Genomic DNA, 22,980 nt, shown 5'->3' with positions numbered 1-22,980 from the left:
CTTTAATTCTGTTCTGTACGATTAATGATTGGCATTTCAGCGTGGTAATTAATGTAGAACATGTTGACATTTTAACATAGCAGGGTTTCAGGTGCCGTTTTTATTTAGGACTTCTGCTTCTATTAATGCATAAAAATTAAATTAAAATGTGATACATAAACTCACTTCAGGCCTCAGAGACTCTGGCAAGGACTTCAACATTTATTGCATATAATTATAGTGTGAGGTTTGGTCGAAAAGATGCTGTTTTATCTGGGAGCATTTATACGTATGTTTATCGATTTGGCGGAGAAATTGACAGAGACATAAAATCCAGCAGCAGTAAAGATTTTCCGAGACATAATTCCCTCATGAACATCATGTTTTTGTTGAATTGGCAAAAACTTGGTTTTAATGACCTGATGGCAGTGGCAGCTGGTGAAAAATATTCTAGGTGGGGCTGTGCTGTGCCATACTCAGTTTTTAGCATCCCACTACGATTTGACACAAACTACAGGATACCAGTGCTTTGTGAAAAAGTGTCATTATTAATTCCAAAAGAAAAAAAAACAGATAACAGAATACTGCACACACATATATTAGGCACACACACACACACATATATATACATATATATAACCTATATACAAAGAAATGGGTAAGGGGAACATGTCTGTGTTATCTTATTTATACAAGAATTTTGCCCTTCTGGTGTCGGTTTTACCTTTTTCACTTGCTTGTTGGTTGATTTTAATATCTGGCTGATCCGGTCCAGTTTCTTTAATCCGTAATTTTTCACTTCAACTTCTCCTCTCGAACAGATTTTGAAGAAGAGAGCGTACAGAGTTGTTTGCGGTGTCCGCATCCATCATTGTCATTTCTATCACTCATAGACTGATCAGACTTCAACCACCGAGACTAACCGAAATCGCCCTTCGGGGATTATTTTCTATGACGCTGATTGGTCAAATTCACGTTGATATGCACGTATCTTGCCCCTGCAACAGTCCCTGATTATGGGCGCTTTTTCCAGCGTCCCTAAAGCAGAGACGAGTAGCCTAACGCTTGTTTCCCACATTTCCAATGAACATTAATTAATGTATATATTTTTTTGTATATAAACATATATGTATAATACATATTTAAGTAAGTAATTTTGTTAATATTAGTTTTTTAAGATAAAATAAATAAAAACAAAACGCACTCTCTACTAGGGAGGGCGGCGCCCTAGCGCCCTCTATTGGCCAGCTGCCACTGCCTGATGGACATGATTGGATGTTATTGCTTCAGCTGGTAGATAAGCAGGGCAAGAAAGCTAATCAGCTAATGAAGGCACACCTTCAGCGCTCTGCCTGTGTAAGCTATAAGCTAGCATTTAAGGCTAACTTCTTAGGAAGCTTGTCGCACACCAAATCCCAAATATGGCTCAGTCCGGAACCAGTTAGATGATTTAGGGTTACCAAGTGGTGTTATCCATTGGCCCATGTGACATAGTGGTAGGCTGCTACGTTGGTTAGCTCGTTCCAACACCCAATTTATATGGACTGTACTTAAATAGCCCTTTTCTAGTCTTTGCAACCACTCAAAGCTGCTTTTAGACGACATGTTACATTCACCCATTCACACACACTTTCATACACTAATGGCAGAGGCTGCTACGTTGGTTAGCTCGTTCCAACACCCAGGTTATATGGCTTCTTATGCAACCAAACACATGGATGTTTGGCATCACATGATTTTGTAGCCAACACTTCCAGCTCATCTAACACTTATGCGATGGCGGTTTCATTAGCAAGGACCACACCATCGAGAGGATATGATTTAGTAATTTTTTTGATTAATGAGATTGATGAGATTGATGCTTGGACTTGGAGAGGTCAAACATCTTGCGTTCACCGTTCTGGGGAAGCTTCACTGGGGAGCCGCCGTACGACAAACTACCCTCGGGGCCCTAAAGATAGGAGGAGAGAGAGAGCGATAGAGGAGGAGACGAGTAGGTTTGAATTTATGGGTGTGGTCCTGCTCCTGGAACTTTGCTATATATAGCATCAAGCCTGGAACCCATTCGAAAATTTAAGATTTCCAAGCGATGTTATTCATGGGCCCACGTGACATACTGGTAGGCTGCTAGGTTTGTTAGTTAGTCCAACACCCAAATTATATGGCTTCTTCTTTAACATAATACATGGATGTTTGGCATCACATGATTTTGAAGCCAAGAACATTTGCCCAGCTCCTTTAACACTTTTGCGATAGCGGTTCTGGAACGTTTCCAATCAGCGGCAGCCATCTTGGTTCTTCATGAAAATGCATCTACCGAGCTTAAACCCGCCTCATATTAATTAAACAGTCATGTTTGGCCCGACCTGAATCAGGCTGGATGGAAATCCGTCTGAACGGGAGAGGCAACAAACACATCTGCATGAGCAAATAAAACATGAGCTTGCAGATTTGCGGAGTGCAGCTGCATCTGTTGCTCTACAAAGACACTCTGAAACTGCCTTAAGTGATGTCACTTAACAATGTGGGTTGACTGCAATTTTGACAAGTAAAAAATTGATGGTGAAGCAAAGTAAAAGAGAGAACTGAGTTAAGCAGATTAAGATTGGACCACAGCCCGGGGCTAGCCCGGGGCTACTCTAGCTGCTGCTGGCATAACGCACTCGAGTCGTCGACTGCACTGTCAGTAGCAGAGCTGTATTGCGGGTAATATATGTTTCGCCGAGGAGGAAGGATGTGTGCATTAAAAAAGAAAATCTCTCTGGTTCTGCTGCATCAATTTCAATACTTTTAAGAGGATTTAATGTGTGGAGTCTAATCTTAATTCTAACCTTAACCCTAAAACCAGGTATTAACCATGAAATATACGGTCAACCGTATGGGGGCCGGATTTTTGTCCGCACATGGGAGCTCAGGGCTCATAATATGACTGCGTGTACAGATTTCTCCCTCACAGTGTCATGACACACACACACACACACACACACACACACACGGCACGTAGTAACTCAAGGCTGTGCTGCTGGACTTGTGCGTCGCATGTAGGTTAATGCACACTCTACTACACTTCCTCTCCTCTGGCTGTAACAAGCTCTGCAGAGAGGCTGTGTGTGTGTAAGAGAGGGAGAAAGAGAGAGGGGAGTGTGTGAGTATTTGTGATCTATTTTTGGTCACAAAATGAGCGCTGATGCCAGATCTCTGAGGAGAGCGTGGACATCCTACAGTAGTACAGTGAGCATCGTTACCCTGGTTACAAACTGCTGCTCATTCATTAGGAGCCCAATAAATTAAACAGCAGATTACATGCTTATAGATTAGTGTAATGTGTGCCTATGGCAGCTTTTATGCATTCGTCAGCCTCTCTAACGTTTGCTGTAACAGTGAGGGAATTGACGTAGATGCTAGCAACAAGAAATGTGCAGTATCCCACAACAGATAAACCTAATTTGCACTTGTTTTATGACAATTATGCTGCGGGCGATCTACCTACCCTGTGCATGTATTAATATGGAAGATGCCCCGATCAATAATTGATTAGAGGGGCTGTTCGTCTTTGCTCTGCAGCACTTTTGTTGCCCGACGCTCGCTGCTCAGAAGCTCAACCCCACGAGGGAAAAAGTCAGAGTGATAAAACGATGCTTCCTCCTTCCTCCTGGAGCTCACTCCGGCATTTCTAGCACAATCCACTGATCCCTGTTACGGTTTATCTAAGACGACTGGGGAGGAATCGGTTTCTCTGAAGATGATGTGGGTGTGCTGCGCTTTGGTTGGGTGGCAAACTGTGAAAGGCCTCATCATAGTAAGAAGAGGAGACATTTGATGTAGCTTTTTTCTGCCTCTGCGGGGACTCACTTTGGTTTTATTGATACATAAAGAAACGAAAAGCTGAGCTCCAAGTGTTTCAGTACTGTATTGGTAATGTACTGTATTTTATGGGTCATAAAGGACCGGAGTGAAAAAGCTCATGAATATGTAGAAGGTGCTGACTCATGGAGCAGACGGTGCACCGGCAGAATGTGAATTAACGCTGCCATTTTGCACAGCTGCTCCGGACACGTTCGAGCACTGAACCTTGCGCTATAAATATTGATGGTTTACATATGGATGCTGCGAAGCTTCACATGGCAAAGTTCACTGCTCTGCACGGAGAAAGACCTCTGCTCCACATGTTGGTTTGCTAGGTTAGCATTAGCAAAACAGGTTTTTTCGTCACGCTATAGCAGCACAGCTCGAAGCATTACAGTTTGGCCGTTAGCCCGTTTAGCCCGTTAGCCCGTCAGCGTTAGCTGCGTCAATTGGACTGACACTTTGGTCAAACATCTAAAAAACTATCGGGTAGATTGGAATTAATTTGACAATAGTGGGTAATGACCAAAAACCCCCAAAGCTTATGACGTTCTCATCAACGTCGGCTGCACTTTGTGTTTTGTGCAGATTAGCACATGTTAGCATGGTAACAAGCCTAAATGGGACATGCATGGTGTCTTCAAATGGGGGTAGAGTTTACCACTTTCACAATAGGAGTCCGTATCAATAACCCTACACTTGTGGTCTTTAGAATCTACTAACTTGAAATATTCAGAAATCTCAGAGCTCAAGTTTAAAGTCGTGATGTGTTCGCTCATTTTTTCAGAAATGTTCGACGCCATGGAAGTTTTTTTTTTCGTAGATATAAGTTAATATATTGTTATTTACTTCTATTGAGATATTCTTTCTTTTTCTTTTATGTCATGGGTGCTGGTTTGGCTTAGTTGGTGGAGCAGGCGCCCCCGTGTTCAGAGGCTACAGTCCTCGATGCACTAATCGCAGGTTCGACTCCCAGTCTGCCGATCATTTGGTGCACGTCATCGCCCACTCTTTGCTCCTCACATTTCCTGTCTCTCTTTACTGTCCTATCAATGAAGGCAAAAAAAATCATAATTTTTTTCATGTCTAAGAAAAAATGTTGATGTTTTGAGCAGCCTCATCTTTCTGCTCAGCCAAATGCCTTTACATCTCCTGCGTTGCGTTATAAGCTCGCTAGCTCGTCTCTTGGCGTCCATGTTGCCAGTGTCTAGCAGCAGTGATCTCGTGACTTAACAGATTGAAACCCAAGCACACTGTGTACAAGACTTTCCACGTCATACCCCATGCAGTATAACCTGTGCATTAACACTGCTATGTTGAGCATGTTAGCATTAGCGTGTAGCTCAAAGCACCTTTCAGTTTTTGGAGAATGTATACGTATGATTCAGTCGGACAGAATTGCTGCAGGACAGCAGGATATTTGAAGCTAACTTGCCTCTTTGCATCTCAATGACACAGGTACAGATATAGGTAAATCTACTGTAACTCAGTTTGACAGGTTATATTACACTATAGTTTCAGGAACAGGTACAACATTATCAACTCTTTAGACAATACACAAAATAGTAATAATATCAAAAATGAAAGATTAAAAGTAAAGTAGGAAAACATGAAAAATACACAATAAAAGTGCTTTTCTTTTGCATCATTATAACAGGGAATATAGCCTCTAGCCTTTACTTGAGCAACACCGACCCATCGTGAAAGAGTATTTTTTCTTGCTTTATATGTTGGATTTATTATTTTTTATTGACTAACTCATAGATTCTTGCTTCGTTTGGGGTCAGCATGAAGCTTAATGTGGCGTTCAAGGGCACAGAATTGAACTGCTGACTGTGCGAGTATTGTTTACTACTGAAGCTGCTGTGTTGTAGTCCGCTCGGGTGTGTTTGCCTCATAATGTCCGTGTAGCAGAGCAGCGGAGGGTCGCGTTGCCCGGCAGAGGTTGATGAGAGGATGAAGAGGAAGAAGGGGAGAGGAGATTGGTTTTGACCTCCAGCAGATGTGAAACACTAATACTGCAGCACAGCTGGCTGACCACACAAACACATATTGTGTGTTGTAGTAGAGTGCAGATACAGTGCAATCATATGTGTCAATAAGTATAACAAGAACTGACTTTAAGAAAACATGACTTTTTTTTAGTGGTCTCTGATTTTTGATCAAGATGATGCAATTAATTGATAACATACTACATTGTACATAGTCGGTTCTCAATAGCTCGACTCCAGCAGGTGCAGGATGCTGCTGCTTACCCCAATCCTTTCCTCCCTTCATTGGCTTCCCGTTACATGCAGGATTGATTTTAAGATTCTTTTAATAACTCTTAAAGCACAACACGGTCTGGCCCCCACTTCCGTTACAGACCTTTTAACACCTTACGTTCCAAACCGTGGTCTCAGATCCTCCAGAGCACATTTATTAGCTGTTCCTCGGTCAAGGCCGGTACCTACAGGTGCTTTTCAACAGCAGGAACTAGGACCCTTTTCAGGAACTAGGGTCTAAATTTAGTTCCGGGGTAATTCATTTACCCCCTGAAAAGGCCCTGCTCTGCGGGAAGGACTTTCCAAATGGCCTGGAATTTTCATGGCGGGGCCTGCAGTGCTGATCGTTTCTGATTGGTCGGGTACCCAAGTGTTTAATTCACCCCGCCATGTTTAAAAGACTGCAGCTGCAGGCTCCTGCTCGAGATTTTGTCTACCACCGTGTCTTTTGAAGATGGAATCAGCGAAAGCCTACGATAAATGGACCGACGACGAGGTGCAGGCGCCGCTCAGTATTTTTGCTGAAGACGACATCCGGCGGGAACTGGAAACGGCGACGAAAACGTTTACGCTTTACAGTTGTCGGAGCTCACACTTCAAAACAAGTTCGAGAGAAGCTGAAGCAGGACGATAAGAAGATAAAGGGATGACAAGGCGTTTGCCATCAGAGTCCCGAAGCTCTGGAGCTCCCTGCCCGAGGACGTTCGGCCGGCAAACTCATTACTGGTTTTTAAATCTTTGCTTAAAACATATTTTTATAGGACGGCCTTTTTTAATGATTGATTGCTGTTTTATGTCAGTCATTTTGTAACTTGCTTTTTAATGCAAATATATTTAAAAAATATGAAGACGTACAATATTTCTGCCCGACGATCTAGCGTGAAGGATTCTCTTGCACCACAGAGCAGTGAGTGTGCATCATGACACACAGAGTGGAGACTGTGGAGGCAGCAGCATCGTACTATATCAGGAACTCACCCTGCAAGCTGCCTCTGATTCACTCCGGCTCTCTGTGTGGTAAAATGTTCTCTCCTCAATGAGCAGTGGATCTCTACAGTAACATGTTAACCAAACGTGCCGTTTAATTTGAGGTGCTTTATGTTTACTCGTGTCCGCGCGAGGAAGTCGGTTTTCATTTGGGAGAAGTGGATTAATGCCGGGCCGCTTTCCTCATTAGGAAATTGTCAGCGTGCCACGCTGCAGAGTTTGATTAGAGGAGGAGGAGATTTGTTTTGACTGGTCAACTTACTCCAGCTCCTTCCACACTTACTAACTCATCACTATTGATTCAGAAAAGTGGGACCCGATCAAACAACAAGATCTGGCGACTTATTTCGTGTCGGAAAATGGACAGGTTGTAAAACATCACAGAGGCAGACGTGTTGAACCTGAAACCGACACAGAGGAGCACAAAAAGGCTTAAAATGCAAATGAGAGGGAATAAAAAGGGGGTGTGGGAGTAATCGAGGGGCCCCTCCTCCACGTCCCCTGGGTATCATTTTGACAAGGTCAACACCACCATCACCCGTCCCCCGGCTGACAGCCAAACACACACGAGCTGCCCATTGTTCTGCTGTAGTTCACAGTCACCCCCATCTTCTCTCCGAGGTGACTCACTGCAACGGTTTCTCTGTGGCATTAACAAAGTCTCCAAAAGTAAATTAAAGATCATCTGTCAGCACATGCGATCAGAAGAGTCCCTTATCCAAAGTTTATAAATGATTCTTCTTTTTTTACACGTCAAAATCTCCTCTGGTGGTTAAAGACTGACCAATAACTCAACTTTTTATAGTCCAGCGGTGATCAACTGTCTCTGCACGTCCTCAGCGTCACCCTGGGGAGCTTTTATCTTCCTACTGTGACCCATTTAAAGACGGGGCTGGTTTTTGGTCCCATTCTGATTAAAAAGTTAGTGATAAAAGTGACGACCGGTCCGCCACATCTGGTGAAAGTTTCCCCAAAAGTGCCTTTTCAGGTTCTGACACAGCAGGACTCTGCAGAAACATTAAGAAGAAGAAGCACACTGAGAAGCTTTTGTCTTTAGGATTCAATTATTCACGAGTTCAGCTGCGTAAATAAAACATCCTGTCATCGTGGACGGTCACTTTAAAGATGGCACGGCTAATAATAGAGCGCTGCACGGCTGCACAACCGAACCAGGAAGAAATTAAATTCTTAATGTTCAAACTGTACAAGTTGACTTCACATTTATTACCCTTTCTGTGTGTTTTATAATTCAAGGCTTTTATTTTCAACGGCAGAGACATTAAACTGCTTCTTAAAGGGCGACATCACAAACAGCCTCTGCAAACATTTACTTGTAATGTAGGAAATATTGTTGGGAGTTGACCTTCGTGAGCCGTCACGCAACGTGGCAAACATTAAACACAACATAGTAATTACAAACCGTCATACTTAAGAATAAAAAAGCACCGCAAATATAGAAAACAAGGTAAAAAATAAACCGCCTTCAAGTTTGAAAGATTTGAAGTGAAATAACTGCTAAGTGCTGTTGCCTCGCAGCTAAAGGGTTCCTGGTTCGAATCCTGGTTCGGATGTAGCGGGCGTTTCTGTGTGGAGTTTGCATGTTCTCCCCGTGCATGCGTGGGTTTCCATCCGGGTACTCCGACTACAAATTCTGCCTGTCTTCGTCCGAGCAGCGCTCGAACATCGTTTCAAATTTGTTGCACCGAGTTTGATAAACAGACTGAATGAGTAATAGATATAAGAAAGACCTAACCACTGTAACATCTTCACTGTTTACTAACCCTGTCTCCGGCGCGTTCGTGACATCAGACGGTGACGCAGAAAAGAGAGCAACAGGAGTATACTTCACGGGCAATGGGAAAAGAGACAATCGGCAACGAGCGTCAACGAGCTAAATTCGGTGGGAAAGGGATATGTGAAGCAGCCCTGTGATTGACTACCTATTAGTCCGGGTTGTAACCCCGCCTCTTACCCAATGGCATGCTGGGATTGGCTCCAGCCCTCCGTGACCCTGATCAGAATATGCGGTAAAGATAACGGATGATTTGTGAATGTATGTTGTGTATTTTCACCATTATTGGACAATTCTTTTTTAAACTTCAGTGGCTTCAATAATGAGACAGTATTTACTCTTTTTTTTAACCAATATTGCAACCCCTTAACCAAACATCCAGGATTCACTTCCTGCATCACACAAACTTGCACCCAACATCATGCAATAATTACATTTCCTCCATAAAGTGTTTGCCCTCTTTTTGGCGCACCATTAATATATACATGTAAACGTAGGGCCACAAGATGTCATAAATGTTGATCAGTATCTCCAAAAGCCAAAGATGGCGTCCACTGATGTCATCTTTGTCCTCAAACAAGATAGATCTTCAGTTTACTGACGCAGAGGAGAAGAGAAACCAGAAAATATTCACTTTTGGGAAGCTGGAATCAGAGAATTTAGAGTTTTCCTTTAAAAGATGGCTTAAACCAATAATCCGTTTTTAGATGCTAGATGCTTGGCAGGGATATTATTGTCGTGTTGTTTTGCAGTGTGTGCTTCCAGACTACAGAACACAGTACAGCTCTCATAAACAGTCTGGGGTCGCCTCACTGAATATTTGATTAATCAACTTCTCCAAACCTGTGACATCTCATCGTTTATCTGTTCTGTCTGCGGGCATTTTCACTGAACTGTTCGTACCATAAGACATTTATCATCGTCAATAAATCTAACGTGAAATATTGAAGCTACTTTCAGCAGTAATTCCACATTTATACACTCAGTCTCTTGTAAAGGAATATATCTGCACGGACAGGTCGAGGGTCAGGGAGTCGCTCCTCCTGTTCGCCGTTTCAGCACCGCAAGCAGCTCCTAAATCCAACCCTCCACCTCGTCCTCGCCTGCATCTTTGTATTTGTCGAGCTGAAACGCGTCGGCAGACCAACACAAGCTGCGCCTCCATGAATGTCACTGCTCTCTCTGAATGTCACAGGCTGAATAAATGGCTCCTATAATAAGATAATGAGATAATAGCACTTGTCTCGGGGAGCGCGGCTGAAGGGTGCTGACGGCGGGTAAAAGAAAAATGACACTCCCGTTTGGAGGAGTAATAAAGGATGAAAAAGGTCAAGAGGAGGAGAACAAAAGACACAAAGAAGGGATGGAATTAGATTTCTGAATGTACATTTCTGCTCTGCAGGTGCGTTCGCCCTCGCTTCTTCTACTTCCTGTTATCTCTTGTTATTCTCGCTTTCTTTCCCTCCTCGTGATTCTCATTTTTTTCCCCGTGTTTCTCTTTTGTTCCGAATGTCTTCAGCGGCTCGCTTGCTCCCTTCCTGCAGGGCACACTTGTCACATTTCCACTCTGTTATGCACAGTTTTGGGGCTTGTTGTGGGTTGACACATCGTGACTGCAGCCAAATTTAGACCTGGACATTGTTCTGACAGTGCACTCAGGCTAACTATGAAGGGCTGCCTTATGAACTGGTATTTTGAAACCCTCTGAAAATGGATTCTTGCTCAAGGTTTTTTTTTTAAAGATGGAACTGTTATTTATTCAACAAAGTAAACAGCCTGCGATGCCAAACAAGTTGTGCTGCGTGACCCATTAATCTGTGTTAAGAAGAGAACGACTGAGACAACAAGCCATTAAATAATTAAAGGGGTAATTTCATAGCAGTGTTTTGTGAGTCAAGGAAAAACAAAACCCACTGAGGTCCAATTTGAAAGGGATTCAATTTGACTTCAAACAATACAGCTGACGACTCTCCAATCTTGGCCTCTTTAGCGGTTGTGATTACTGCTGAAAATCCATGAGCTCCATTATATTACTGGTGAACTAACGTCCACACGTACACGGGTATTCTTCACAACGTGGCCTTTTCTCTGAGTTTTGGCCTTTCGTCCACACAAATGCCGTTTTAGGTCACTGAAAACGGCCCTTCTGTAAAACTCAGTTTCCATGGAGACGTGTAGACGGGGTAAACGGCGTTTTTGGCTCCTGACGTCAGGCTGTGCGCCGTTATCTCCTTTGTGAGGCGACACACATGAGGCGACATGCCTCGCAAAATGATGGACGTGACATAAACAGTGATGCTTAACAGGACTTCTGACATGTTTACACGTATGTACAGTTACTCGTCTGATATATTGAGGAACAAAGGCGTCCGGATAGATTTTTTCAGACATTTGATTGGTCGCGATTCTTCTTCTTCTTCTTTGCATGACCGGGTTATATCGGCGCCTGTTAGTGTTTTTGCGTTTTTGTTTAGATGGGGTTTTTTTATAACCGTGCTTGTGTAGACGGGGTTTTTTTTTTAAACGAAGGAGGGGAAAACTCAATACTCGTGTATGTGTGGACATGACCTAAACCACATGAGCAGAGAGTTTGTTGTCATGGTGAGGACAAAACGTTGGCATCATAACAGTCTTACTCACTGCTGGGTGACATTGCTTTAAAGAATAATCGAAAGAAAGAGTTTCATTTAAATTAACGTCTGTCAAGTCAGTATCTATCGCTGAATAAGGTAACACAATGGTGATTGAGCCTATGGCCCACTGATGAAAGCCTTTTGCAGTATTACAGACTGGGTGTCTGTGGCGACCAGTTAGTGACGCGTTTTCCATCAGCCAGCAGTGGTTGGTCTGCCAGAGAGGGTAGGCGGAGCTAAGCGGCTGCTTTTCCGCTCTCTGCAAGTGTTGCGAGTAAACAGTAATCTACTATGGCTGAACAAACAAAGAAAAGATGGATGACTACAGATACAACTTCAACAAGACTATGTCGCTGACCGCATCAGGACGATGTGTGCTTTTGTGTTACAAGGACCGTCCTTATGAGGCCGATGACAACGTGTTTGAAAGCAGAGGACAGCGGACGAGCAGCGGAGGAGCAGCCCCGCCTACTCCCCGAACAAAGTATCCAGAGCCGTGTAGACAGAGAGTCGCGTCAGTGGAGGTCCAATATGCTCCATGATCTACCATTGCTATGTCGCAACTCTCTCTCTCTACAGCTGTGAAAGTACCGTCACTCACTCAGTCAGTCACACACAGACAGTGTGTAAGGCTGTCCCCGGTGGTCAGCCAAAAATAAGTGAAAATCCAAAGAAAAAGAAACAAACTCGACGCTCAGATGAAGCAAACAGTCTGAAAAGGAAAGCGACCGTCAGCCAGGAAAATCAAGAGTTACAACCGGAGCCAACCGTGGACGTCACACATGTGACACTGTCTGGATATCTGGGAAGTGTGCTCCTACAATTACTGTTTATCACCATCTTGAGGTGAAACGAAATCTTCAAGATTATAACTTTAACATTGTGCTCATTTAAATCTATCATCAACCTTATCTGTGACGTTATCAGCTTGTCAGGATGTTACTATATTTCCTTCTCAACATATCCAGCGTTTGTTTGTGTTGTATTCATTGTTTCATTCTTCCCCTCTGTGTCGCTCCTCTAACCAACCTCCCCCCTACATCCTGCCTTCCACACAATGCATGCTGGGATAGCCTCCAACTCCCCACCGCTGTGCAAAAGAAGCGATAGGTTAAGAAAATCAATGAATGAATAAAAGATGCGTAGTATAGTAAGCAAATGGGCGGGCAGGAGCGGGCAGGTGGGAGGATGTAGCTCAGCACTCTGACCCGACGATCATCTCTGCCGGGCAGTGAATAAAGAACCAGACAGAGCAAATAAGAGGGGAGGGGATGTGCCAGGACGGCCCCCGTATGCCACATCCCTCATCCCCTTGTTAGCATCTTGGCATGAAAACACACACACACATACACACACAAGCGTACTAAACAGGCCAGACAGCTTGCTGGGGCAGATGGCCTCTTGGTGAGGAGCAGGGAGGAGCTCCAGAGGGTTGATTTGTGAACCATGACCTCCACACGTCCCTCCTCCTGACTCCGGACAGCACGTGTGGAAGAGAGGGATGGACGGGGATAAGATCAGTGTGTGTGTGTGTGGTGGGGGTGGAGTGGTTATTGTGGAGATGTGGAGAGGGGATTATGCATACAATGCGCTGGCTGTGTGTGGTGGGAGATTTCCTTTCATATACAACCACGGGAGATCACCACAGGAAGGACGTGTATAATAATCCCTCATACAAAGTCAATTGATCATTATGTACTTACGTTTTTAAACACACATTCAGGGTGCATGCTTAATCACCAACATAATCCTGTTTGTTTCACTGTCTTTAGTCTTACAATTAAATCATCAGAAACAGACAATAAATGGATGTATGCAGGGAGGCCAAAGAGCTTCGATAAAGAGGCTATAAAAGAGAATACATCCGTCCCGACTGAACAACAACAAGAGTAGCGAGCTTTTAATGATGTCTTAGACTTACTCGGTGCTACTTAACCTCTCATAAACAATGTCTGAATGATTAAAGGATACTATTTTGTTTTGAGTCTTTAATGTGATTTTATTAAAGTTATAATCTCTAAGATCTCAGTTGCGTTCTCTTAGGCGCCACCTGTGGCGATAAACGGTAATTGCAGGAGCACACTTCCCAGATATCCAGACAGTGCTGCATGTGTGACGTCCGCGGTTGGCTCCGGTTGTAACTCTTGATTTTCCTGGCTGACGGTCGCTTTCCTTTTTAGACTGTTTGCTTCATCTGAGCGTCGAGTTTGTTTCTTTTTCTTTGGATTTTCACTTATTTGGGTCGGCCCTACACACAGGTCTGTATGTGACTGACTGACTAAGTGACGGGACTTTCACAGCTGTAGAGAGAGAGAGTTGCGACATCGCAATGGTGGATCATGGAGCATATTGGACCTCCACTGACGCGACTCTCCGTATATAGGGCTCTGGATACTTTGTTCGGGGAGTAGGCGGCGCTGCTCCTCCGCTGTCCTCACCTCACCTGCTTTCAAACACATTGTCATCGGCCTCATGAGGACAGTCCTTGTAACACATTGCCCACAAAAGCGCACACTGACCTGATGCGGTCAGCCACGTACTAGGTTTTGACCTAATCTTGCTGAAGTTGCATCTGTAGTCATCCATCTTTTCTTTGTTTGTTCAGCCATAGTAGATTACTGTTTACTCGCAACACTTGCAGAGAGCGGAAAAGCAGCCGCTTAGCTCCGCCTCCCATCTCTGGCAGACCAACCACTGCTGGGTGATGGAAAATGTGTCACTAACTGGGCGCCGCTTGTGATGACACCCAGTCTGTAATACTGCAAATGCAAAGGCTTTCATCAGTGGGCCACAGGCTTGATAGATAGTGACTTAACAGACATTTATTAAATGAAAATTTCCAAGATTATTACTTTAATTAAGTTCAGTGTCAGCATCTTTGAAGCATCCAATGATCCACACATGATTCTGACCTTTGCTCCATGCAGCGAATTCAGCTGTAATTTATGATTTCTAGTAACAAAAGAGGAGATCTGCCAGCTTCATATCGCCTTCTGGCTCTGTGCGTGTGTGTGTGTGTGTGTGTTGAGATTTAGAGGAGCAGGTGGGACATGTGGGTGTGGCGACAGTAGAGAAGATTCATCACAGCCTGGCATGTGTGGAAGAGTGTGTGTTTCCTTTGTCCTGTCTCTACCAGTGACTAATGCACACACACCCACACACACACACACACACACACACACACACACACACACACACACACACACACACACACACTCTTCCTAAGCTGTAAGTTATGTATCTGATTGGAATTGGCGCGTCATTAGAGGAGAGGTGAATGTGAGTGTTTAGTGATTTTATCATCTGTCGGTCGTCTCCATGTCTGAACTGTTCTGACTGAAGACCTTCTGGATCACTGAAAAGTCCTCGATATGACTTTTTATTCTTTTATTCATTTGGTTTCGTCCATGCTAATTGAATTTCTAACATCCAATAATCCTTTTTTACTTTCTACAGAGGTAACAATTTGATGAATGGCAAATAATGTATCTAGAGTTGGGACCTAAAATAATCTACCAATAAAATATTTCAACTTCATTGCGTACCTTACACTCAGTGTGCAAAATAATCTACTATATTGTGCTAAATACTCTTAATACCTTTAAAATCATGGGGTCCTGAACACACCATACAGGGGACATTCATCAAAGTGTAGGCAGATATCTTTATACTATTAAAACTAATGAAACTAAAGCTGCGTTTCAATTCAGGGGCTGCGTCCCTCGAAGGACGCCGTCTACAGAGGACGAATCACTCGTAGCCTGCGTAGACGCTAAAGCCGAACTGAAATAAGACGGTCTGGTCTGCTGAGGATTTCCTGTTTGCGCCACCTGCTGTTACTGCCCTTCCCCTTGTGTCACCAAATGCCGCTCCTGTCGCCTAGCAACCGGTAGCCAGCTGGCTAACTAGCCAGCATAACCAACGTCACGTAACTTAACCTGTTATTTTAAAGATGATTTAAACTATCAAGGCCCTCTTTTATATTTTAAAGTTTATTCCACGGCCGCTTAAGAGTCCGCCATCTTGTTTGATACAACGCGCAATGAATCTCGGGATACACTGGGCCGCGAAGGGTGCACCCGATGGATCCTTCGTGGCCCGGGAAAAGGAGGACGCATTTGTCGGCCGCTTCTGATGGAGCCTCAGAAATGGGACAGCCGTTGTCGCACCGCTGTGATGCAATCGGCCTTCAAATACGGCCTTCGAAGGATGCAGCCACATCTTAAGTCACTTAATCTAAAGGGCTATACCACAACAAAATTTACCGTTGTATACATCACGAAAATAAATTTGAAGTGTAGAAAATATTTTAGGTTAAAATATAATGTGTGTATTTGCAGTACTTATATTTCCCCCCCTGAACATTTGATGTTTGTTGGACATTAAAGACATTTTAACGATGCAGAGCAGGAGAAGGACCGCAGAGGTTAAACACATTTAATAACTTGTTTTTATATTCTAACTAACTAGTTTATCTGTGCTTGCAGCTGCAGGACGAAGATATCCTAATAGATTTATACATGTTACTGCTCTTCTTTCAACATGCAAACTCTCTTAACAGAATAAATGGGAACCAGTACGCTTCATTTCTAAGGTCCCACGTTCATCTCTTTATTCTCCATCCGAGGGGTCGTAGGTGTTAATGAGACGCCCACCAGCTTACAATTTATGTCTGGAAATTAACTGGTGACATGATGAGATTATTCAGTCAACCAAATTAAACGTTGGTCATCAAACCCGTATCAGGTCACGGGTTGTTAAAGCTCCCCGGGTTTGTTTTAACTCGCACCGTATCAGCAGCAGACAGGAGACGCAAACAGCTGCTGGTGGTGTTACGGAGAATATTTAATATACCGTACGCCACCAGAGGCAGAAATCAGGCAGTGCTTCATTTAGGAGGGTAAACAGAGAACAAAGAGTGTCAAAGACGTTTCAGTTACACGTTCAATATATTTATTGACAAGATGATTTGCTTCAGTTAAAGATGTATTCATGTTATATTGAGGAGAAGTGTTTTTCCGCTAAATGGTCCTTTTAACAGTAGATACCAAATTATTTTTTAAGGTATTTTTGATTAATATTTTAAATATAACATAAATAAATAAAATGGGTATGAACTGGTATCTCTGCATTCTGACTAAATGTCTAATTTAAGTTCTGCCGCTACGAGGAAAGAGTAACAAGCGATGATGTTTTCACACTCATGGATTTTCTCGACTCTAATCTCGATCATCATCTAATCTAGATTAACTTAATCCCTGTTATTAAGACAATGCAGAGTCTTGGCCTTTGAGAGGAGGTCCCGGCTCCGGGCTGGGATCAAGTGTAATCTGAGCATCAAGGGAGAATGATCGCCAGTGTTGGGTTAAATGATTACATAACAACCAGAGCATCACTGGTTGTACTGGGAGGTCACAGTTTGCCCTACAGGAAGAGGAGCCTCTTCCAGACAGCGCTACAGTAATGTGTCCTCAGTAGATCCAACAGATCATATCGTTTGTCAGCGATAACCAACAAAGAAAAGACCTGTTTATGAGTCCTCATCTTCCATTGATGGTTTTTTCTTCTCTACATGTCATTTCTTTTCAGCATCCTGAAGTAAAAAAATGTGGTGCTAAGGGAAAAGATTACACGGGAAAACTGTCTTGTACAGTTGTCATAAACAAAGATATAATACTCGCCAAAGTAATCGTGATGACTAAAGTGGTCCTTAAAGTTTCCTTTTCATGCATTTTAATGGTTACGTGTCTCTCTCCGTGTGTCTCTGCAGTGCCAGCTCTCCCAGGCCCTGAACGGCGTCTCCGAAAAAGCTAAAGATGCAAAGGAGTTCCTGGTTCAGCTCAAGAACATGCTGCAGCAGATACAGGTAACTTCACCCTCTACTGTGTTACTGACGTGAAGGCAGAACTTTTACCTGCAGGGGAGTTTAATAAGATCTTTCACTTAAAAAATATAAGTAAGATTTGAAGACTTTAATCTAATATAAATACTCGTGGGAGAATTTTTGACTTTTTGTTTTTACACCGCAAATGTGACACAAACAATCCAATAAATGTGCATGTTTTTTTAATGGACCCAGAGTGTGATGCACAGGAGGAAATGCTTACAGCTGGAAGTTATGTTTGATCCATTTTGCGTGGTGAAACGGCTTCAGGAGCCGAGTGCACCAGCTGAGCGTAAACAAATAGGACTTTTCTCTTACGGCCGACTTCTTGATTCGAATTTACACTGAGTGAGTGCACCAAGCCTGACTGACGCCGGTCGTAGCTGCGCCCGGTCTTATGATGTGCGTCCACGTTCACACTCCCAAAGCAGTGACTGTTGCCAAGCAACACACTTCTCCACTTTCTAACTTCTCCCATTAAACTATCGACAGAAGGTAACACAAAACAAAAGTAAAGAAAAATACATTTTACGGATAGTGATGTAAGGAAAGTCATTGTTGTTTGCAGAACATAAAAATGCTCACAGCAAAACTGAACAACACACACGACACACAGACAAAAGCATCGACAAGAAAATTGATCATCGCTGCAATCAATAATGATAATCAAGCATGGAGTTGTCAGATGTACATTTATCATGTCCCGCACTGTGTTTTGAAAGGCCCTGCTGGTGTACAATCTGAGCTCAATCAGCACCTGCAGGGCGAGGACAGCGCCGTGTTACTGTCCGACACATGCCGAAGCGGAGGGGAGAGCTCTTTAATTAATTCAAACAGGGCCTGCCATCCAAAACGAAACATTTCAATCAGCTCGCTTTCTGTGTAGATTTCCGGCGGCATGGTCTGATCACAGATGACTCTCATTTTATTTATCATCCTGCAAAACAACGGGACGCGCTGCCATTGTGTTTTTCTTTCAGGTTTTCTGTGGATTTAAGTCTGACTTCCTAAACTCACGACTGCTCCATCCTAGGCGTAAAAGATATGCCCGAGTGCAGCACAAACAGGGCTTAATTCTAAGTGGTGCTAAGGGCGTAGCTTAAAGTGTGTCGTAACTTTCAGCTCTAGGCCGGACGTGGCGTTACACCCAGGCGTACGCCGAGCTGGTGCACTCGGCTCCAGAAGGAGAAGCACTTTAATGGAAGCCAATTTCCCTTTGTACGTAACCATGTCGATATCTGTTGGACTACACGCAAAAAGTATGCACTACACAGATTATATCATTGCGTAGAGGTAGTATGAATTCATGCTCAAACCAAAGAAGCCACTTCTGTAAGCGGTTGATTTAACAAACTCACAGCCAACACGTCTGCCTCAGGATCTCAACATTTTCCAAAAGATGTTCCCCGTAGCCCCATGAGGTTGACGAGACGAATGTCTAGCTGTGCCAGATTGCACCAGACCCGACGCCCATGTCTGATCAGTTACCCCATGCATGCAGAGTGTTTACATAATTCACACCTCCCCTGATGTTTTCCCCGACTAAATACATTCAGCTTTGGGGAACCTGCTGCTAATGGACTTTAAGCTCCAAATAAATCAGTCACAGAGAGAGAAACATTTGGACTCCTCAAGCTGTGCAGCAGGGAGGCAAATCCACTGAGTCACCAAACTAAAACAAACCACATCAGCCCAATGTATGTGTGCGGCGCCAGCCATGCACACTTTGACACGCATGCACACACACTGCCTGCTCCGTCATATCTCGCCTGCTGCAGCACCACGAGCGGGCATTAAGAGTCTTAAACTCTGCGCACTTATTTGCTCCGTCTGGGAGCCAGAACAGCCGGAGAGAGAGATGGAAGGATAAAGAACAGAAAAGTGTGGGAGTCATCCTCTTACGGATCGGAAGTGTGTCATTCAGCGGAGGAAGCTTGATTGGAAATCACTTCTGTCCAAGACCTCATCATGTGAGCTCTGTGCAGAGATAAAATACCCCTGAAGATGTTTCTCTCATTAACTCTCCAACGACTGTCCTGCAGGCCTTCAAAGTCTTAGCCTGAATGTAGATAATCCACGCAGTCAGGTTGTTGGACACTGTGGAAAGCCCTCCCAAAGGACTGGTGGATGTCCACTCACATTCGGCCATGTCTTATAACGTTATGCTTCTGGAGGAAAATTGGTGGAGAGCACGACTGTTGTGCAAACAAATAGTAAACATGATTAATTCTTCTCTGCCGTCTATTAAATTAATTAACATTTTGCTGTTTGTGTGCTGGAAACAAAAATAGAACAAGATGTTGCTGCTAATTAACATTTCAGCAACAAACACAAAGCAGCTCCGTGCTGCTGAAAGAAGCAAACACACACCAGCGGATCTATTTTAGTCACCGTGGTGATTTTAGAATATCTGATGGAAGCCCTTGATGAGAGTGAAACCTCGAAGAAGCTAAAGTGCCCCGAACAATATGATCCATCATAATGTGTCGCATGCTCATAATCCATAGAGGGGGTACCAGGAGGGAAGTACCCGGATGGGTTGCTCTCATCTAATATGTAAGGTAATAAATAGGAATCCTGGTTCCTTTGATGATTTAATAACTTAAAATAAGAATACTGTAGTTTTAACGCCATTAAGTGCCCAAATCTAACAGCCAGTCAGGCAAACGGCTGTATTACAACAATTTGTCACGGTTCTGGTTGAAACACAAACACAAAAAGGGAGAGGACTCAGGTGCAGATAAAACGCTTGTTGTTGTTGGCTACACACACACAGTACGTACTGATTTGACCAAATGTAGTATGCAATATGCAAACCAAAGCAAAATGTGCAGTATGCCAAAAATACCCGGATGATTTGGAGAAAATCTCCTGTATGCATTGGACCAGTCTACCTCGCCTACTGTATCCCACAATGCAAAGCGCTGGAACGTCACAGCGGCAGTTGAAATGACGGACAGCAGCAGCATTCCAGCAGAAGGGGGCGCTATAGCTAAAGAAGCGGCGGTTATTGGTTACTTCCGCCTGGCGTAGCATACTGCAAAATGAATTTGAAAAGCTCCTCCATACTACAGACTACTGCCGAACACAGTATGCAGTATTCAGTATGTAGTATGTAGTACGGCATTTCAAACACAGCTTATAAGTTTAATAACAAAAAAGGGAAAAAGGCAACAAAGGCTCACTGTCCACAGGGTTCAAGCAAACTAAGTCCCAGAGCAAAACGTCCAACAAAGCAGGTAACAAAAAATCCACATGAAAACAGGGAGCCAAGAGGAGCAAGAACACTGGTAACACTGACAAGGACAAAAGATGACGATGAACTGACAGTGAGGCAGGGCAGCACAGAGATTCAATAAACCTAGGAGGTGAGGCTCATCAGACACAGGTGAGACAATCAGGGGGCAGGTGAAAACAATCAGGGCAGGACACACAAACAAGTGGGAAACACGAGAGACAAGGTGACAAAGTAAAACAGGAAATGATCTAAACCATGAAACACAAATGAAATGCAGAACTAAAGTAGACTCAATAATCACACAATCGGCATCGTGACATTAACATAATCATAGTCATAAGGGGACATGAGCGTCCTCTCATGACTGCCTTGTGCTTGTTTTTACCCTAAAGGGGGCGTGGTCATTCTGGCGAACAGGAAGTGACGTGTGGCTGCTCTCATCTGTGGTCTCTCTCCTTTTTAGGTTTTATGTGATTTTTTGCCCTTCTGATTGTGTGTTTTTGTGTGTGTGTGTCCTTCAGGAGAGCGGCGTGGAGTTCGAAGCCTGCCTCGTGGCCCAGTGTGACTCTCTGATCGAAGCGCTCACCCGGCAAAAGGCCAAACTGCTCACCAAAGTCACCAAGGAGAAGGAGTACAAGCAAAAGGTGGGACTGACCGATCTCTTAGCGTCTTTATTTGTCAGAGTGCAATCTCAGAACACATCGGCTGTCGACTGCAAAATAAACACCGTCATTTCTTGGTTCATTAAATCCCCCGGAGGAGCGCCCGTTCATCTGTCTGTGCTGAGTCTCAGTTTCACTGTAAACAGTAAGTTACACAGAGGCTGCACTCTGGCTTACTTGAAGCCGAAAAAGAAACAGATTTTCTTGTGCTTGACTTTAATTAACGGCTCTTAAGTTTGCTGAAATAACAACATCATGATGCAGATTATTAGCAACATGAAGCTTTGTCAGGCCTGTCCTCAAGAGGAGAAGAAAACTACTTTAACATGACAAGTTTGTTGAACGGAGTTCGGATTATTTCTATGTAGAATCTGTTTAGTCAGAGCGTAGCTGCTTGCCCATCAACACTAGAAAGGTCTGCACAGAGCTGGTGCAGTTCAGATGCTTTTTCCCCCCCTTTTTTTTACTAAAGGCTTATGATGAAGAAGTCAAGGGTCAAACCATGGAAGGTAATCCAAAACATGCAAATAAGTCCATTAGGGATCCCAACACAGGCGAGGGCCAGGAAAACAAGGCAAAAAAAATGCTGATAAGCTTGACGCAGAGTATAAAGGAAAGTGGCACAACGCACCAAGCTGTCCAAATCTCGTCCTTCTCCTTTATACTGTACGAGTACTGCAGCTGCAATTTGATCACCTTGCTCTTACACCTGTTGCAGTCACATCTGTGCAAACCTGAACAATGATAGATTTACAAAAACCAATAGATTAGTTAGACTTTTATATTTCAACCTTTTATCACTTCTGTCTGCGTCATGTCTTCAAGATCAAGATAAACTTTATTGTCCCACAGGTGGGAGATTTGTCTTGGCCTAATCACCCGTGCTGCAGCCATAAACAAAAAACATTGTCTTTAAACCAGCGACTTCTATCCGACAGTTTAGTTTTTCACTTTCCTCTGTAAATCCTCTGCTGGGGTTTTCCAAAGTCTTAGCGTATCACATGGACGCCTGCCCAGCCCCAACGTGCCCGCCGACCGACTGACCGTCTGGCTGGTGGTGGTGGTGTAGTTAGGGGGAGGTTGGACGGAGGCCCTTAGGACAGCTGTTGTCATTATCTGCAGGCTGGGGATTGAGATTTAGTCAGAGGGCAAAGAGCTGCAGGCTGTGACAAAACTGGAACAAGAGAAGAATGGCTGCCTTGTTGATGGCTGATGATAAACTACAACCCTTTTTTTCTCATGTGAATAATATTCAGAAAGGCGCTTCTCTCTAACTGATAAAACTACGGGCTTCTATTCATGTTGGGACAAAAGAAAACTGAAAGAAAGGCTTAACTGATGGGCCCGAAAACCAACATTTGTGAGGCACATGATGTTGTGAATTGACAATGATTTACAAGTAATTAATGATTTAAAACAACAGTGTAAACAAGCAATTACAGAGCACATAAATGAATAAATAAAACACAGAGATAATGTACTGCATTTGTTATATTAGAAAGGATCATTTATCCACAATCTTTTCAAATAGTACGGTGTACGCCAAATGAAAACAATTAAAACCACAATTTAATTAAATCCTTCAAATAAACTTTCACCTCGGATATTATTTCATCTTTAAAAGGCCTGTTTTAAGTTTTCGTCACCACCATAGGAATGCTTTAGACAGGGTCATTAAACTGATATCCTACTAAA

The 22,980-nt window shown here is 43.5% G+C and overlaps 1 protein-coding gene across 3 annotated transcripts in view; it reads left to right on the top strand.

Moving 5' to 3' along the window:
* LOC138611442 (E3 ubiquitin-protein ligase TRIM9) overlaps positions 1-22,980 on the top strand; it is a 63,265-nt gene that overhangs the window by 12,357 nt on the left and 27,928 nt on the right. For all 3 annotated transcript variants that reach the window (XM_069684572.1, XM_069684563.1, XM_069684554.1), the window contains exons 3-4: positions 17,272-17,367; positions 21,145-21,267. In XM_069684572.1, coding sequence (XP_069540673.1) covers positions 17,272-17,367; positions 21,145-21,267 — 219 coding nt within the window. The remainder of the gene's footprint in view (positions 1-17,271; positions 17,368-21,144; positions 21,268-22,980) is intronic.

Source organism: Semicossyphus pulcher, unplaced genomic scaffold (assembly GCF_022749685.1).
Source record: "Semicossyphus pulcher isolate SPU_LCO1_2020_fin unplaced genomic scaffold, fSemPul1.0.p SCAF_11, whole genome shotgun sequence".
Classification (NCBI taxonomy): domain Eukaryota; kingdom Metazoa; phylum Chordata; class Actinopteri; order Labriformes; family Labridae; genus Semicossyphus; species Semicossyphus pulcher.
This window is presented reverse-complemented; position numbering and strand designations above follow the sequence as displayed.